This window comes from Phyllostomus hastatus, unplaced genomic scaffold (assembly GCF_019186645.2).
Source record: "Phyllostomus hastatus isolate PE091 unplaced genomic scaffold, TTU_PhHast_1.1 phas_scaffold_12, whole genome shotgun sequence".
NCBI lineage: Eukaryota > Metazoa > Chordata > Mammalia > Chiroptera > Phyllostomidae > Phyllostomus > Phyllostomus hastatus.
The window spans coordinates 22549409-22567224 of record NW_025334007.1 but is presented as its reverse complement, the minus strand read 5'-3'; the positions used below and the strand labels follow the sequence as shown (position 1 = coordinate 22567224).

General features: G+C 65.7%; 2 protein-coding genes across 4 annotated transcripts; one reads left to right on the top strand and one right to left on the bottom strand.

Annotated features, from left to right (window-relative positions):
* Positions 1–280: 280 nt before the first annotated feature.
* On the top strand, positions 281–6733 carry PLCXD1 (phosphatidylinositol specific phospholipase C X domain containing 1). Of its 2 annotated transcripts, none has more exons than XM_045855922.1 (7): positions 281–393; positions 1290–1603; positions 2092–2231; positions 3984–4112; positions 4755–4910; positions 5655–5838; positions 6357–6733. In XM_045855922.1, the coding sequence occupies exons 2-7, from the start codon at positions 1474–1476 to the stop codon at positions 6608–6610; spliced, it is 993 nt and encodes a 330-aa protein (XP_045711878.1). In that variant the 5' UTR covers positions 281–393; positions 1290–1473; the 3' UTR covers positions 6611–6733. The 2 variants fall into 2 exon arrangements, with proteins under 2 accessions (XP_045711878.1, XP_045711879.1); XM_045855923.1 differs by having other exon boundaries at positions 305–393; positions 927–1603.
* Positions 6734–7548: 815 nt separating this feature from the next.
* On the bottom strand, positions 7549–14070 carry GTPBP6 (GTP binding protein 6 (putative)). 2 transcript variants are annotated; one of them, XM_045856018.1, is made up of 10 exons: positions 13667–14070; positions 12989–13126; positions 12411–12481; positions 11990–12120; positions 11597–11667; positions 10427–10585; positions 9779–9987; positions 9151–9299; positions 8611–8763; positions 7549–8413 (listed from the first exon to the last, which is right to left on the bottom strand). In XM_045856018.1, the coding sequence occupies exons 1-10, from the start codon at positions 14037–14039 to the stop codon at positions 8290–8292; spliced, it is 1578 nt and encodes a 525-aa protein (XP_045711974.1). In that variant the 5' UTR covers positions 14040–14070; the 3' UTR covers positions 7549–8289. The 2 variants fall into 2 exon arrangements, with proteins under 2 accessions (XP_045711974.1, XP_045711975.1); XM_045856019.1 differs by lacking the exon at positions 13667–14070 and adding an exon at positions 13285–13427.
* Positions 14071–17816: the final 3746 nt, after the last annotated feature.

Sequence of the window (17816 nt, the reverse complement as noted above, 5' to 3'; positions counted from 1 at the left end):
CTGTCAGGTCACGTCCTGGCCTCTGAGCACTGACCCTGGGGTCACACCAGGACACCCTCCTGTCCCGTCCCCTGTCACTCACGGCAGTGACCCGGGCTTCCCCATGGTCCCCTCGAGAGTCTGGGGCGGCGAGGACGGGACCCCCTTCTCCGCGGCAGGGCTGTCCCCACCGCGGGGCCGTGGTCCAGACTCGGGGCGCCACTGCCCGCCCCCAGCACCCCTCTCCGGCCTGGGTGGTGTCGCCTTCTGACCTCCGGTCCTTCCTCCCGGGCGGGCTCAGGGCGCGGCCAGTGAGCGGGAAGCTGCTCTCGGAAGCGCCCAGTCTCAGCTGGGACAGCGCCAGGGACGAGGCCACGGAGGGGGCTTTGCTGCGAGGACTAGGGCGCCGTGCAGGTGGGTGTCGTTCGTCGGGCGACCGGAGTCCCCGCAGGGAGACGGGTGGGCGCGGCGTGGCTCCTGTCCTGTCCCCCACCCGACGCAGCAGTGCCAGGCACAGGGAGCCGCGGCCAGGTGGGAGCGCGGGAACTCTCTGGGCCCCGAACTGCTCGGTCCCCAGGGCCCCAGGGCCGCCACCTCCATCTGCTGGGCCACGAGGGCCCCTCGCCCGGCTGCGGGGCAGCGACAGCCAGCGCAGGAATGCCGCCCGCCCGGGCAGCGGCTCACCCTTCCCATTATTCACCCGCCAGCCATGCCCGGAGCGGGTTCCCGGCACCCCCGTGCACAGGCGCTGGGCCCGCGGAGGCTCACGTGTCTGCCGCGGGTCAGGTTGGCGGGACCGGCCGCAGCTGGTGCTGCCGGTCCCGGGAAGCGCAGGACGCCCCCCCCCCCAGCCGCACTTGCGTCAAAGGCGGGGGGGATGGGGTCGGGCGCTGCGCGCCTCTGCAGAGCCCCGGGGGCGTATCCTGACCCTGGTGGCTGGGCGGGAGCGTCTCGCCTCGTCCGCTCGTCCTGAGAGAGAGCTCGCGTCTCCTCCAGCTGCCTCCACGACCGCCCGACGGACCCCGGATGGGTCGCTAACCCTGCCCTCCGGAGCTCCAGAATCCCCGCTTCGGGGCCCAGTCCCGCGGGGCCGGGGCGCTGACCTGGTTCCCGGTCTGCGCCTCCCCCCGCCCCGAGACCCCTACGGCGCAGCTCTGCACGCCCTCTGGGGCCCTGGGGCCCGGGTGGGACCCTCACAGTGAGCAGCCCCCCTGGGAGAGCGGCTTTGGGGCTGCTGGGCCCTCTGTCTGCCTTTCTGTACCCCTCTGTGACTCTGCCTGTCCGTCCGTCCGTCTGTCTCTGTCTGTCAGGAACTCTCCCCACTCTCCTGCGCTCCCAGCCTCCCACGCAGGCCCGGAAGAAGTCTGACTCCTTTCCTCTCAAAGCTGCTGCCCCCGTGTGGTGGTGAGAAGAGCGTGCGCGGTGCCCCGGGGTTTCACTCTGCACGACCTCCCGCCCTCCTCAGCTCCTTGGGGGTGTCCCGCAGCCCCCACCATGGGGCAGGAGAGTTCATCCAGCAGCCGCCCGAGCCTGCCCCGCCCCGCGAAGAATGGCAACGCGGACTGGATGTCAGCGCTGCATCCCCGGCTCCGGGACATCCCCCTGCACCACCTGGCCATCCCAGGTGAGCGCATTTCTGCGGCGGGTGAGATGCAGGAAGGGTCCTGAGGGTGTCTAGGGGCCGTGCTCCCTCCACAGGCTCCAGGGAGGGTCCCTCCCGCCTCCTCCACCTCCTGGGATTCCAGGCGTCCCTGCGCTGGTGGCTGAGTCCCTCCTGTCTCTGCCTCCGTCTCCACGTGGCTTCTCCTCTGGGTCTGCGTCTCCTCTTCTGTCCCTTCTCAGGACACTATCATTGGATGCAGGGCCACCCTGACCCAGGACGCCCTCCTCTCAGACCCTTCCCTCGTCCCACCTGCAAAGGCCCTGTGTGCATGCAGGTCCAGTGAGCAGCCCTGGGAGGCTGTGACTTTGGGGGCTGCCGGGGAAATGTTCTCGGCACGCTCTCCACGGGCGTCCTGCGTGTCCCCTGCCTGTTGCCGGTCCGAGCTCCGCGTGCGGCTCCACGCGCACTGTGCGGAGGGGCTCACGGCAGCCGCGCGGGCTTCTTTCTAGGCAGCCACGACACGATGACCTACAGCCTGGACAGGACGTGCCCCATCTCCCCCACGGAGTCCCCGTGGACGCTGCAGTTCGTGGCCAAGGTGCTGCCTGGCATCATCGAGCCCACCGTGCTCAAGTGGTCGGTCACCCAGGTGAGCGTCCCGGGCCCAGGACTCCGCCCGGCAGCATCCCCCTGCCTGGGCTGCCGCCGTAACCCCGAGGGAAAGAAATGCAAACACGGCTCCCTCCAGCCCGAGCCCGCCGCGCTGGGGCGGCGGACAACGGCCCGGTTTGTTACAGAAACCGGCTCCGTGATGGCTTTGCGTTGACTTTCAGTCCCCGCAAGGCAGGCGGGCGGGTGGGAGGCCCACGCGCCAGGGCGGGGAGCGCAGTGTGGAACGCGGGGAAGCCGCATTCCTGGATCTGTCAGGTGCCCGGGATCCGGGGAGCCTCGGAACAGTCACCCCGAAGCCTTTCCGGAAGGAAGGGCCGGGTGGGTGGGGGTTGGAACGTGGGTGGAGGCTGGAAAGGCCGGAAACCTCCCGGGAAGGCTGCACTTCCACGTGCAGCCACACGGGGGCGAGAGTGCGACCCGCCGAGGACCGCAAGGCCCGGCGGACCTAGGGGTTGCTGCTGAGGCGCCCGCGGCGTCAGAAGGTGCTTAACGGTGGACGTCGGCGGGGACCCAGGCCGGGGAGAGGCGGGCTTGGGGGGGACAGACGGTGCCACGCATCCGGCCGGCCGGGGAGGGCATTGGCGGGCTGGTGGTCGCGGGTCCCAGGAGCACGTGTGACCTGTGTGGCTGCAGGCACCTCTTTGCTCGCACCCGGACCCTGTGCCTGTGGGGCTTGGGATCGGGTCCCGGTGACACCCGCCGAGGCCTTTGCACACACCGCGCGCCCTGCCCTGCGCTCCGTGGGGCTCAGTCCTCCACCGCGGGTGGTGGGGGCGCGTGGAGCAGAAGCCCCAGCTCCCTGCAGGGGCCACGCGGGCTGCAAACGCTGTGTCACAGCCGTCCTGGCTTTGTCCACCGTCGCTCTGAGCGGAGCGCCCCTCGCCCGGGTCGGGCCCGCGGCCAGCACTTCTCGCGGCGTCTGTTCTTCCGGGCAGAGGTCTTCGGACTTTCTCCTTGGCCTTTATGTGTGTTTTGCCTTTTTCCATTTTTGTTTCCACAGGGCGCAGAGTACCATTTTCGTTTATTTTTATGTAGTGTTCCTCCTTAGCTTTTCTGTTACTGCTTGGACAGAGGGGAAACACCTTTTGTTTCCCATCTCCCAGCTTCACGCTGATTTTCCGTTCTCCCTCGTCACTCCGTGGGGTGGGGGCAGAGGCCGCAGGTTCCCCTGGGCGCTGTGTTCGCGTAGCTTCTCCTCGGTTCCCCCGTGCCGACGGTTCACAGCCTTTCCTCCTGCCCTTGTGGCTGGATTCCTTCTTGCCTTTCCTGGAGCTTTTTCTGGGTGGAGAGTCCCCACTGGAGTCAGCCTTCCTGAACCGGCTCTGGCCTCCCAGGGTCCAGCAGGCGCTCCGGGACCCCGGCCTGGGGCTGCTGGGGCCCCCAGGGGTGGGGCTCCTTGCAGTGAGGGCCCGGGAGGAGGGCGAGGGGGGGACCCTGAAGGGACCTCTGAGTCCAGGGCCAGCCAAGGGCACACTGTCTTCTGGGACCGGCCCAGCCGCTTCCCAGGACAGACCCCACCCCGGGAATGCTGTGCGGCTCCACTGGCCGTGTCCCCTGCAGAGCGGGACCCACATGGAAGACCTGGGCCCCTGCGGCTGCCTGTGTTGTGACCCGACCTCGGGCGACGCAGCCCGCAGGGGGTGCCAGTGAGCGAGCGAGGCAGCGCGGAGCGAGGTAGGGGCCGGCACCCAGCGCCGCCTGCGCACAGGTGACCCCCCTTGCTGTGCAGGTGCTGACTGTGACCGAGCAGCTGGACGCGGGGGTGCGGTACCTGGACCTGCGGATCGCGCACATGCCGCACGGCCCCGAGAAGAACCTGCACTTTGTGCACATGATGTACACGGCCGTGCTGGTGGAGGTAGGTGGCGCCGGCGGCTGTGGGGGTCCAGGGGCAGCCAGCGAGGCCTCCTGGCCGGGTGTGACCAGCCACTCCCGACCGTCCCTGCCTCTCTCGGAGCCTGCACCGGCCCCCATGCGCCTGCTCCCCGGGGCTGCCTGGAGTGGTGCAGACGCGCATCCCCGCGGACTTTCTGCCCCCGGTGCAGCCGGTCTGTCCCTCCCGCTGTCAGCGGCTGCACAGGTGTTCCCGAAGCTGCAATATATGACGGGTCACCGTCCGCTTCACAGCTGCCCTGGGCCCCGCTGCAGACCCCTGGGCTGGGGAGGGGCCGCCCCTGCACCTCCCTCTGCAGGTCGCCCGCGGGCCTGGCGTGCTCCCGGAGCTTCCTCAGCCAGAGTCTGCACACGCAGCATCCTCGGTGTGGACGCCACGGACACATCGTCTGCACAGAGCACTCCCTGCACACAGCCACACACATGCACGCACAGACACACTCCTCCCCACGCCCGTGGCCGGTCGGCCCAGCCGTCTGCGCCCGTGTGCTGGCTGACTGTGCCTGGAAAGCCGCTCGATGGGAGGGGTTGTCCCCAACTTCTGGGCTGAGTCAGGCTGGGTGACTGGGTCAGGCTGGGTCAGGCCGTGCACCCTGTCCCCGCCCAGGACACGCTCACCGAGATCTCCGAGTGGCTGGAGAGCCACCCCCGGGAGGTGGTCATCCTGGCGTGCAGGAACTTCGAGGACATAACACAGGACCTGCACGAGTACCTGGTCACCTGCATCAAGAACATCTTTGGGGACATGCTGTGTCCCCGAGGGGTGAGATGGGCTGGGCCCCTGCACAGCTGCTGGGAGGAGCGGGGGTGGGCACACAGCATAAACTGCCTCTGCTCGCGGGCTTCCCAGATGCCACCACGCCACCCGGCGGTGGGCAGGGCAGGGCTGGCTCCCCGAGGCCCCTCTCTCTCCTGGGCGTGTGGACGGCCGTCTTCCCCGTGTCCTCACAGGACCCTCACCTCCTCTGCTCAGAAGGACCCCAGTCCTGTGGGACCAGGGCCACCCTGGTGACCCCATGTTACCTAGATCACGTCTCTAGAGACCGGTCAGGTCAGGGCTCTGACGTGGGAACTTGGGGACACAGATGAGCCCGAGCCCCACCTGTGGTTTCGTGAAGCAGATAAGTTTCTGCGTCGGCTGCTGCCTCTGGGCTGCGTCCCCTTCCTCCCCGGGGAGCCGGAAGAGGTCAACCCCCGGGCGTTTAGGCTGACCCCACGTCCATGTACCCCACCCTACTCCTGGCACTGCCCCAGTGACACCCAGTCAGGCAGCACGGAGTCGGGCCCTGACGGGCCTGGGCTGAAAAAGGTGGCGGTGCTGCCGTGAGCCAGTCGTCCCAAGTCTCCCGGGGATGTCACCGGGGATGGGGGGGGGCAGGTGGGGACACGCCACGTGGAAACACACAAGCATCCGTGTCCTGAGACAAACTGACACCACGACGCAGACACAGAAGCCCCCGCCCCAGACCCCCGACAGCCCCCCAGCTCTACCCCCCTTGCCCCGCAGGAGGTGCCCACGCTGCACCAGCTGTGGGAGCAGGGCCAGCAGGTGCTGCTCTCCTACGAGGACGAGGCCTCTGTGAGCCGGCACCAGGAGCTGTGGCCCAGCGTGCCCTACTGGTGGGGGGACGAGGTGGAGCCCGAGAAGCTCATCAGCTACCTGGAGCACAGGAAGAGCTGCGGCCGCCCAGGTGGGTGCGTGCTGCACGGGAGGCAGGTCACACGCGTGGGCTGGGCCCGACGGGGAAGGGACCGCCGGCCAGTGCGTGGTTCTGCGTGTGCGGACACGCAGAATAAATGTGCCTGGGTGTGCACCGACACATGACATGCATGTGCAAGTGCACACACCTGTGCAGACAAGTGTGTGCACATCAGGCGTGCCCATGTGCACACCTGTCCACACCTGTCCAGACATGCACATGGGACCCACGTGTCATGTGTGCACATGGAGACTAGGACGTGGGATCTCTGGGGACACTATTCCGTCCGCACCCGGGGACCTGGGCGTGGGGTCTCGGGGGCCATTTCGCCCGGCGTGCCCAGAAACGACCAGAGCACACAGAGGCGGCACTGCGGCCCGGCCCGGCGGGCAGAGCTCCTGTGGTTTCTGAAGGGGGAGCCGAGACCCTGGGGGGCCGCGGGGCACATGGGCGGGCTGGCGCCGCTGACGGGGTCGCGGAGTCACCGGCCCTGCCCCCTGCCGCTGCAGACGGTGTGTTCGTGATGGGCATCAACCTCACGGAGAACCTGTGGTACATCCTGGAGCACCCGTCCCAGTCGCTGAGGGATCTGACGCTGAGCGGCCTGCCGCGGCTGGGCGCCTGGGTGCGGGAGCAGAGCCCGGGGCCCGGCCCGCGCTGCGCCAACATCATCGCGGGCGACTTCATCGGCGCCGACTTCCTCGGTGCAGACACGTTCGTCAGTGACGTCATCAGGCTCAACGAGAAGCTGCTGGACTGCTGACCGCGGCCGCCCTCCTGTGGCAGGAAAAGAAAACTCCAAAAGTTTCTTATGCTCTGTAACTGTAACACTTGCAAAGTTTCACACAGGCCTGTAGAAGCTGACTAGTCGTAACCAAAGCAACAGCCAGTTACTCAAGGTCGCACACTGACTCCCATGATAAGCTCCCGTGCTCTGTAGCTTCTGCAAATTCCTCCTGCGTTTTCTCTTTGTCTCCCATATAAGGTAGCTGGACCTAACTTCCGCATTCGGCTTCTGTAACCTTGCTTCGCCACGTAGGTAGGAAGCCCGGGACTATTTAAACCCTGGGAGAGTGAGGATCGGTGCTCAGAGGATTTGGATGTTAACCACCCGCTCTGGGCCCCCGGGTAATAAAGTTTGTGCTTTGTTATCTCCCCACGTGTGGGTGGATTTTCCACAACATTCCCTCCCACCCCCGGGCTGTGCACAGAGATCGGGCTCCTCGGGCACAGTGGACCCCACAACCGCAAGGGGACCCGAGCCTGTCGGGGGTGGGCAGCGGTTACCACCTGCCCCCCCAAAGGAAGCCCGAGGCTCCCCCTCGGGAGCACCCTCCCCTGGGGTCCCTGAGGCCCCAGCCCTGACTCTGGGCCCCCGGAGGGCCCGCCCCCCCTCCACGAGGTCCCAGGGCACTGCTCGGCGGGCTGCACCTCGGAGCCTGGGGACATGGCCTCCCTGCGGGAGACGCCCACCCATGGGGGCCTCCTTGAAGCCCCCTCGAGCCCAGAGACCCCTGGGGGGGCTCGTCCAGCGGCTGGGCTGAATGAAGCAGACAGGCCGGCGCCCTGTGGCCCAGACTGTCGGGGACGGGTGGGTGGGGCCGTCACCCACAGGGCCTCCTGGCAGCCCTGGCGCTGCCTCCCACACTTGGGTGTGCGGCCGTTCCCCGGGCTGCTGGGACACGTGACCACCACTGGGGGTTCGGGCCTCACGGATTTATTCTCTGCGTCTGGAGTCCCGGACGGCCGCAGTCAGCAGCAGGTGTGGGAAGCCCAGGGTGCGGGCGGCAGGCGGGCAGGCAGATGGCTGGAGTGATGGGGCGTGTCCACGGCGTGTGGGTCCCGGAGTCTCAGGAGACGAGGCCGGCGCTGCACTGGGTCCAGTCCGGGTCAGGCGCCTGCAGCACAGCCCAGGGCAGAGGCCGTCTCCCCATCACCCCCGAATGCCGGCGTCCTGGGCCATGCAGACAGCACTCGGCCAGGGCGGCCAGGTCCAGTCCCAGGGAAGACCGCACGGAGACTTCTCACGTGATGACAGAGGCGCAGACGGACCCCCTGCGCTCAGCACTCCCTCTGGAGGCTGCTGGGCCGTCGGGGCTGCGAGAGGCACGCCCGTCTCCGTGGGAGCTGCAGGACCCCCGGCCAGCTCTGCGCCCGGCCTCTGTCTCGGACCCTCTGCGCTCAGCAGCGGCCGTCTCTGCGGCAGTTTGGCTCCAAGAAGCACCTTCCTGCTTGCGGGCCCGGTGCCGGGTTCCCTCTGGGTGGAGGCTGGAGTAGGACTGGGGAACCGAGGGTTCGAGTCCTGCAGCAGAAACTTCCAGGAGCGAACCCGGCCCACCGACCTGGCAGCACTGAGTCTGCCCCACCCGACCTCCGACGTGCAGCCGCCACCGCCACGCGGGACCCCCAGCGCAGAGGACGATCCCGGTCAAGGTCGCCAGTTCACTCTGGGAAGAGCTTCCGGAATCTGCCGTAGGCGGAGTTGCTGATGATGGCCGTGACGTCGGCCACGCCGGCCTCGGGGACCACCTGCACGTCCTGCGCCGTGGCCTCCTGGTGCAGCCAGCTGTGGTGAGGGGGTGGGGCGGCTTAGGGGGCAGCGCGGGACGCAGAGCGCGCTCAGCGTAAGCTTGCGCAGGGACCGACTGGGACGCACGGAGGCCACGCCGCCGCTCCGAACGCACCCGTCTGAGGAGTACCCCGCAGGCAGCGAGGCCGTGCAGCCACCCAGCTCTACCCCACCTGCCCCACCGCCGGACCCACCTCAGCTGCGGCCCCGCCAGGCGGACGCGCAGGGTCAGGACACGCCTGCCCGTCGCTCTCAGCACCGCGTCTTCCAGCGCGGCCTTCAGCCGCTCCAGCCCCAGCCCCAGGTGGGCGGACACGGCCAGGGCACCCGGTTCCGATGGGCTGTACCTGGGTGGGGACGGCCGGGGACCTGGCTCAGCCGCGGTCAGCCGAGCGAGGGTCCCCACAAGGCCGCTGCCCACGGGGCCCCGCCTGTGACCTCCTGAGGCCTTCCCGGGAGGGGACGCCGCCTCTCAGGATGGGCCGAGGCAGGGAAGCCTGGGAAGAGCCTGTGGGGAAACATGGGCCATGCGGGGTGCAGGCACTGGTCTGGGGGCTGCTGCTGGTTGCACGTGACACGCGGCAGGCTCGAGGACTCCCCGGCCCCCCGCCTTCCTGAGCAGGCCAGGCCACCACGCGCATGGCCTCACCCGCACCAGGAGCAGTGCACGCTGACACCCCATGGGCCCTCGGGTCCCCGTGGGGGTGGGGACCAGGCGGGTGGGCGTAACTCACCCGGGCACCAGGTCCACCTTGTTGTGGACCTCCAGCGCGGAGTCCAGCAGCGGGGCAGGCAGGTGCAGACCGCGCAGGGCCGAGAGCACGCTGGCTTTCTGCAGCTCGGACTCAGGGTGGCTCACGTCTCTCACGTGCACGATGACGTCCTGGGGACCGACAGTCACGTGGCAGGACACGTGAGGACGCCGGCGTCAGCCCCCCACGGAGACCCGCCCAGGGCCAGCACGGTCCAGGGGGAGCTGCCCCAGGCCTGCGCGCAGCAAGCGCTGGGCTCTGGAGACCGAAGATCTGGAGCAGGTGGACAGGCTGCTCGCTGAGTCCTGCCTGGCCGCTCCCCGCACATCGGACTCCGGGCCGCTCGGCCTGTCCCCACCCCTGCTGCGGGCCAGGTCCCCACTAGGGGGCACTCTAGAGGCAGCCACACATGGATGGTTCTTCTCTTTCTCCCTCCCTTCTCCTCTCTAAAAACAATTCTTTACAAATAAATACATAAATAAAACAAGGGGCACCCCTCATCTGGCCGCTGGAGCAATGACGTGTCCCGCGGGGGGACCCGGCCTCCCCTGGGCTGTGTTTCGGGGACCGGCCATGACCGCCTGGCTGCAACCCCGCCCCCGCGAATCACCGAGCGGGCCACGTCCTCCAGGGTGGCGGAGAAGGACTCGATGAGGCCGTGGGGCAGCTGCGACAGGAAGCCGACGGTGTCCATGTAGAGCACGGGCATGCGGCAGGGCAGCCACCCCGCGTGCGCCGTGACGTCCAGCGTCGCGAACAGCTGGTCGCGGGGCTGCGCGGCGGCGTCTCCCGTCAGAGCCTTGATCAGCGCGGTCTTCCCTGGGCGTCGGGGCACCGGGGCGCCACTGCGTCACGGGCCCTCCCTGGTCCCCTGCACCCCCGGAGCCCCCGGGGGTTGTCCGACACGGCGGCACCGCGTTTGCACCCACTGGGAGGCAGGGGTCCCCACGTAGACGCTCGTGCTTTTGTCGCCTGGGCTACCCCCGCCGGGCCGCAGGATTTGGGGGAACTGCCCCGGTCTGCACGCAGACGGTGAGGCCCCTGAGGACAGGGTGCTGCCACCTCACCCACACAGGGCCGGGCCTCGGCGGGCTCGGCACGTGCTTGCGGGGAAATGGAGGAGGGGAGTCCTGAACATGGTGCCTCTCGCTCCACCGAGTGCCTGCGACTCAGGGCGCGGGGCCCCGCCAGGAGCGCAGCCGGACGCTGGGGGAAGTCTCCACGCGGGGCAGGCCCCGCCCACCCGCCGCCCACTCACCACTGTTGGTGTATCCCACCACGGAGACCACCGGGAACTCCCGCCGCTGCCGCTGCCGCCCCAGGAGCTGCCTCTTCCTGCGCAGCCTCTCCAGGGCCTGCCGGATCTTCATCTCCTTCTCCTTCAGGAGGCGCTGTCGCACCTGCATGAACGACTCTCCTGCAACCGCACACAGGACGCTGGGTCAGTGCGCAGACACCAGAGGACAACGCATGAGCCGGCTGCGCGGACAGAGGCCCCGCGGGTGCAGGGCAGGTGAGCTCCAGGACGCCAGGCAGCTGCACCCAGCACCTCACGTTCTGATACACAGCGCTTCCCGGTGACACGTGTCTCCCTCCAACGTCTGAGGTTACCTTCACTTGATAGCAGGACGTGAGAGCCTTGGAAGAACAGCCCCGGATATCCCCAGTGGGCTGTGTGGCAGCCCCAGGATGTACCACCTCCTGACCCTCAGAACCTGGGAACGGGACCTTGTTTGGGAACAGGGTGTTTGCAGGTGGGATTACTGAGGGACCTGAGAGGAGGTCGTCCTGGGTCAGGGTGGCCCTGCATTCAATGACCGTGTCCTGAGAAAGGACAGAAGAGGAGACGCAGACCCGGAGGAGAAGCCACGTGGAGATGGAGGCAGAGGCGGGAGGGTCACAGCCACCAGCCCAGGGGCACCTGGAGCCCCCGGAGCTGGAAGAGGGGGGAAGGACCCTCCCTGGAGCCTGTGGAGGGGTGGAGGCCTTGGGACCCCTGGACCTCAGACGCCTGGTGTCCCGAACAGGGGCAGGGCGAAATCAATTTTTTAAAAAATTATATTTTGTAAAACAATTATTACTTTTTTAAAACGACATTTTTATAGATTTGTGTTTTAGAGAGGGGGGAAGAGCGGGAAAAAGGGACAGAGACATCAATTGGCTGCCCCTTGCACGCCCTTGACTGGGAGTAGAATCGGCGACCTTTCGGTTCGCAGGCTGGCTCTCAGCCACGGCGCCACACCAGCCAGGGCACTCGCTGCGGTTTTAAGCTGGGGTGTGTAGACCTCTGTTACAACTGCCCCGAGGCCGCCCGGACCCCCAGCTCGGTGGATGAGACCGCAGACGAGGCCCGTGCACGGCCCCTGCCGCACACATGGGGATCAGGCCCCCTTCCCAGCAGCTGGTGGGCAGGCTGCACTCGTGCTACCTGACCCCATGATGTAGCGAGAGGTCCCTCCACGTCCGTCCGGGCGTGCTACCACGTCCTTCAGGTTGGACCTGTCCCGGAAACAGGGCAACTCCGTGGATGGAAGAAGACGCAGAGGCCCGTCCCGAGGGAAGAGAGTGGGTGCCACACAGCACGCTGGGTGTGGCCTGATGTGCTGGGGGCCTCCCTCCTGCGTGGGCCTTCACTGTCAGTCACACAGGGTCCCACACTGGGTGACGTGCCCATGGGGAGTGAGCCCCATGGGGTATCCAACCAGCCCCTGTCCAGGGGGCAGAGCCAGCCACACCCCGTCCGTCCCACAGTCCAGCGACCCCCAGACCGGGAAAACAGGCAGGAGGCCCTCTGTGGCGACACCCCATGCTGTGCCAGCACCTGAGCAGGGGCAGCTCGGCCAGGGCCACCTGCAGCCGTGCCTCCTTGGTCCGGGCGTTGCAGCGGAAAATGTGCAGAACCACAGTGAATCGGTCAAACACCTGCACGCCCCAGGCAGCCTCCAGTTCTTTCTGGAAAAGGAGAGTGGGTGAGGGACCTGCAGGACAGCTTGCGAGGGGGCTCACTGAAGCCCCCCAGCCCCTGCCCCCCTGTAGGTAGCCCCCTTCTCAGGAGCACCAGCCTATGAGTTCCTGCCCTCAGAGTCCAGCACCTCTGCCTCTGGTCCTAAGAGCCGGCAGGTCCTTCACCCCATGGCATCACTGGACCTCAGGTGAGGGGACCCTGTGTCCCGTGCCCCCGCTGGGCAGGCCGATCCGAGGCCCCGTGCGGGGGTGGATGGCACACAGCAGGTCCCGAGTACCTTGGTGGACGCAGACATCCTCTCCACGTTCAGGAAGACGGCCGTGACTTCCGGCAACCCTCTGATCTTCTCTGAGGACAGAAGGCCACGTCAGGGGTCCCACCGCACAACATCTGTCCCAGGTAGAGCCTGCACTTCGGCTGGCCGTGCCGCCGGACCCTCTCAGCAAGGGGTTCGGTGCACCTGAGGTGGGGACTGGGGTCCAGGGAAAACCTGGGGCCCCAGTTCCCACTGGCAGTGAACACACCAAGGCTGAGCTGAGCAGACAGACAGGCGGGGAGCACCCCCTTCCGACTGCCTGCTCTGAACCGGGAGCCCATGACGGCCTGACGTGGGGATGGCCTGATGTCAGGGTCCCAGGACAGTGGGGTTCACAGGCAGGACCCACACCAGACATTGAGAATGGGCGGCTGAAAGGGAGGGCAGGGCTGGGGCTGCCCTCTCTGAACTGCCCGCCCCAGAGGCTCCACTGAGTTCTGATGCGGCTAGAGGCTCTTCAACGTCAGATCCAAGTCCCAGCAACAGCCTGCGGTTGCTATTCCCCTGGGGAAAAGCAGGGATGCGCGCACCCTACCCACCTGTCAGGTGCTCCAAGGTCCCTTTGCCGAAGATGAGCTTCCTGTCGGGCGTTTTGGTCGGCACCACCATCGTCTCCACCACCGACCAGTGGTCCAGCGTGTGGACCAGGGCTCTCGCCTCCGCCACCTGCCACTCGGCTTCCAGGAGAGAAGCATCCTTGGTGACTCCAGCCAGCTCAGGGCAGCTTGGGAGGGGGTTCATTGAAGCCCCCCAGCCCCTGCCCCCTGCCATAGGTGGCCCCCTTCTCAGGACCACCAGCCTATGAGTTCCTGCCCTCAGAGTCCAGCCGCTCTGCCTCTCGTCCTAAGAGCCCGCAGCCTCAAACTTCCACCGTTGGAGATTTGGCAATTGGACAGCTGTCCAGAAGCCCCGTCCCCCGGATTCCTGCCCCAAAAGGTCCAGCCATCGAAGCTCCGCCCCTTAGCGTTCCGCCTCATAAAGTCCAGCCCCCAATATCCCACCCCTCGGCCCCCCCACCCTCCGAGAACCAGCCTTCCGAGCCCCCCGCATTGGCGGTCCCCGTGCTGAGTTCCAGCCTCCGAGGCTCGGTTCCCGGTCTGGAGTTCCAGACACGAAGCCCCGCCCCCTCGGCGCAGGCCCCATCAAGTTCAGCCACTGAAGCCCCGCCCCTCGAAGCCCGGTCCGTCAGCGCCGCCTGCAGGCCGGCGCCGGCTCACCTTTCGTCAGCTGCGGCTTCCCGGGTCCCCACTTGACCTCAGGGTGAACCAGGCACACGCGCTGGGCCCCTGCCGGCAGCAAGGGCTCGCTCCGCAGCAGTTCCTCCTCCTCTTCCTCGTCCTCTGCATCTTCAGGCCCCTCCTCCTCCTCCTCCTTCGCTGCTCCGGCTCCGCTGCTGGGGCCATCCGCAGGAGGACCCCGGCTACCGCCCCGTCTCCCCTGCAGGCCCCCCGGGTCACCGGGACTGAGGGCAGCGAGCGCACGACCGGGACAGGGACGCAGCGGCGGCGGCGCGACCCTCAAAGCCCGCTGGCCGCGAACCACGCGAGAGAGCGCGGCCCCCTGGCGGACGGCGGCCCGCAGGGTCCACATCCTGCGTCCGCCTGAACGCCAGGGGGCGGGGCCTCGGGGGGCGTCGAGCGACAGCGCGGGCTCCGCATTGGCCCTGCGTGTCACGTGTGCGCGGCCGCTTGAAGGACGTGAGGTCGCGGCCAGGAAAGGAGAGGACGCAATTCGCTTCCGCGCGGGCGGCTCGCGTCGGACCCCCAGACTAGAAGCGGCGTGAACAGGGGCTGGCTCCGACCCAGCCCCTCGGCCGGTGGCGCTCTGCACCCCGGCGCCTTCCCGCGCCCGGCTCCGGCGGACCCCGCGGTCCCAGGTTTTGCCGTGGTGCGCGAGCCTGTCCCCGCTGGCCCCTGACGCGGATCCCGGTCTGCAGGGAGTCTGGGGAGGGTTCCGCATGCCGCGTGGGGATTCGGAATCCAGCCGAGGGGTTCCTGAGTGTACGTTGGTAGCCGGAGTGTGGCCCCGGGGTGCCTTCCCATCCCTGGAGATCCCACATCCAGCCTTGGGGGCATCCCACTGCGTCCCGGGGGTCTGCACCTTTGAGAAAGATGGGACGCGTGAGCTCGTGGTGGTGCATTCCACAGCTTACAGCTTCAAGGGCCTCGTAGGAATTGGACTTTCATTACGGCTTGGTGGACGGTCTGGCCACGAGGGGATGAACCCCGCGTCTGTCTCCACACACAGTGTCCACGAGAGTGTCAGTGATTGTTCCCAGAGAATCTGCGATGCTGGGAATCTGGGCAAGTGTGCCGGTTACTTGCTGTCTGAATCCTATTTTGATCTGCGGGAGAAAAGTTGACATTGCAGCAGAGTAATGAGGAGGTGCAGAAAAGAACGCAGGAAAATCCCTTACAATGTGACCACACAGAGATACCTTGAGATTTTGTGACTGTTCTTCCAGTCCTTTATACACACACGCACATGCCTACAGTCGCCCCCCGGTATCCGCGGGGGTGGGTTCCAGGGCCGCCCTCGGGCACCAAAACCCACGGGTGCTCCAGTGCTTTATATGAAACGGAATATTAGGACACATGCCATGCACATCCTCCCCTGGAGACTGTAAAATCCTGTCTAGATTACTTGGTACAATGTTAATGCTAGGTAAATGCTACACTATTATTTCAGAAATAATAAGGAAAAAGTCTGTGTGTGTTCAGTGCATACACAACCACGTGAGACCTGACTACACCGCAACAAGGTAACATTTGCTAACCGCACAGTGCCGGTCAGCAGCACCCTAACTTTCCTCATCCTGATCCTGGATATTTTCCGTCTCTCCTTGGATGAATTTGCCCGTGCAGAACCCGCGGATATGGAGGGCCCATGCCTACGTGTGTGTATATATATTTTCAATTTTTACCCAAAATAACGTATATCATATACAGGGTGGAGCAACAGGTTTCCGGTTGTTCATGTGGAGACTAATACAACAATTAATGAATGATACAAAAACAAACTTTCACATACAATTATAAATCTACTTTTGCCCCACCCTGTAGATTGTTTTAAATTTTTTAAAAAACTTCAAATGTATCCAGGTCCTGGCTGGTGTGGAACCAAAGGGTCACACTTCTGATTCCCAGTTGGGGCACATGCCCAGGTTGCTGGCCAGGTCCCCAGTAGGGGGCGCGCACGAGGCAACCACACATTCATGTTTCTCTCCCTCCTCTGTCTAAAAATAAATAAAATCTTTAAAAAAAATGTATCCTGAATATAAACTACGTAGTACTGCGCATTGGCTGTCCAGAATGTGATCCAATGGATATCTTATAATTAATGCCGTATGTTAATTGGGCTTCTATGTTTACAGAGGTGTGATCACAATGTACTGAGTCACTGTTTTGTAATCACTGCACATACATACTATAACAAAGTAGCCGTCCCACTATACTCTGTACTGTCGTTGTGCTGGAGAAATTACTAAAAGCACGGGAGTTACTAATTTTGGTTTTTGACGTGACCAAGAACCTTTTAAGTGGTGCTGGGGGTGTGCACCGGGGGCGGGGTGAAGGCGCAGAGGGCGGGGCAGGCGTGGCGTAGGGTCCGGACCGGGCGCACGCAGCGCAGCGGGGGCGGGAGGGCTGGGCGCACGAGGGCTGGGCGCTCACAGCGAGGCAAATACTGAGCTGACAGAGGCGCTCAGTGCGCACAGGGGACCTGCGGCTCAGACCTCCGCTCCGAGACCTGGGACTGCACCCGCCCTGGACGCGCCTGCTGGGTTCCCGTCTAGGCCCTGAGCCTCCAGCTAGGTCCCCCTGCAGGCCTCGCTTCCCTGCGCGGTTGTTGAGCCGGTATGGGGGGGAGGGGGGCGGAAGGGGTCACGAGGCGACTGTAGGTGGAGCTAATGGGGGATGTAGACCAATTCGCGCAGCACGAACAGGGCGACTCCAGAGAGGCAGGTTGTCCTTATGAACTGGTCACTGGGAGCGTGGAAGTGAGGCCGGTGGGCGGCGGTGGTTCTGCACCTAGGCCCGTGGTTGCCCCGTTGGTAAACGCGTCCACGGTGGGGGATGGGGGGAGTCTGGAGCTGCACCCCCACTGCCACAACCCCGCAGCCTCAGGAACGGGTGAGCCCTCCAGAACTCAGGCAGTGCTCACTTTATCAAGGGACCCACGAAACTGAATCACCCAGCGCGGGGAAGAAAGCCACCAGGGACCTGGCTGCCCTGAGCCCGGAGTCCAGAGAGGGGCCTGCTGTGCAGGTTTCCTTCCAGGGCCCAGAGATCCCAGGAACACAGCGTATATTCCAACAGGCGGTGGCCACGCAGCACCACGTGTCCTGGAGGGGAAGACGCCTGATGGTGTTCGGTCTACAGCGAGTACCATTACACCTGCCCGGGTACCAGGGCACTGTCCCAGCCCTGGGGTGCGGGCCTCGGGCCTCAGCGGCTGCAGGTGTTCACGGGGCTGGAGAGGGGCCGGGTGGTGTGCACGGTGTTCGTTAGTGTCTCGTGGGTACATTGGAGACCAGGTGTTATTAGCCCGTGTAACAGGGGCGGTGCCGGAGACTCAGTTTGGGCAGGAGAGACCTGGCCCAGAGTAGCGCCAGGACCTGCTACAGCCCCCTTTGCAGGGCGTGAGGGTGTTGGTGCTCTGAGCTCTGGGGTCTTCCTGAGTGCGTGAAGGCAACACCCACCCAAGTGTGCTCACCTGTCTTTTCCAGGGGGGCAGGGGCTCGTGTTGGGGCAGGGACCAGCGGGCATGGGGTGAGTGGGGACAGACAGAACCGTGTGGGGTGCAGCAAGGTGGGCAAGAGCAGGCACTGGGGGGGCAGGGGGATGCAGAGCAGGGTGGGGGTGCAGCTCCCGGGGAGGGGAGAGGGCAGGGCGCCAGGGAAACAGCGGGGGCAGTGCTGGGGCTCGTGGCCACCCGCATCCGCCTGGCCGGAACCTTCTCCCCTGCTCCAGCAGACGCCAGCCCCTCCGCAACCCCTGGCATTGACATGCTTGCTTTTCTAACATCTTTGCATTTATTGACTTTAGAGAGAAGAGGAGGAAGAGAGGGGGATGCTGTCTGGTTCCTCTCCGTGATGCATCCTTGCTTGCCTCTTGTCTGTGCCCTGACCCAGGATGGAACCCGCCCTGTGGGGTATCGGGGATGACGCCACAACCCACGGAGCAGCCCAATCAGGCCGTGTCTCGGTGGCTCTGCAGCTGTCGGGGGGGGGGTACCCCAAGACCAGAACCTGCCAAGCACGTGGTCTTGGAGACTGACAAGCACTGGGAGACACTGACGGTGCAGGGGTCCTGTGGACCGTGTGGGAGCTCTGGGGTGGCCCCCGGCCCCCACAGCCAAGATGCTGGT

Bases quoted from the DNA above. Each gene is read 5' to 3' on its own strand.
- PLCXD1 (XM_045855922.1), top strand. From the start codon at position 1,474: ATGGGGCAGGAGAGTTCATCCAGCAGCCGCCCGAGCCTGCCCCGCCCC. The intron at 1,604-2,091 runs GTGAGCGCATTT...GCTTCTTTCTAG, and splicing joins GCACCACCTGGCCATCCCAG to GCAGCCACGACACGATGACC. The intron at 4,911-5,654 runs GTGAGATGGGCT...CTTGCCCCGCAG, and splicing joins ACATGCTGTGTCCCCGAGGG to GAGGTGCCCACGCTGCACCA.
- GTPBP6 (XM_045856018.1), bottom strand. From the start codon at position 14,039: ATGTGGACCCTGCGGGCCGCCGTCCGCCAGGGGGCCGCGCTCTCTCGC. The intron at 10,586-11,596 runs GTAGCACGAGTG...GTGCGGTTGCAG, and splicing joins TCGCTACATCATGGGGTCAG to GAGAGTCGTTCATGCAGGTG. The intron at 9,300-9,778 runs GTGATTCGCGGG...GTCGGTCCCCAG, and splicing joins TGGAGGACGTGGCCCGCTCG to GACGTCATCGTGCACGTGAG.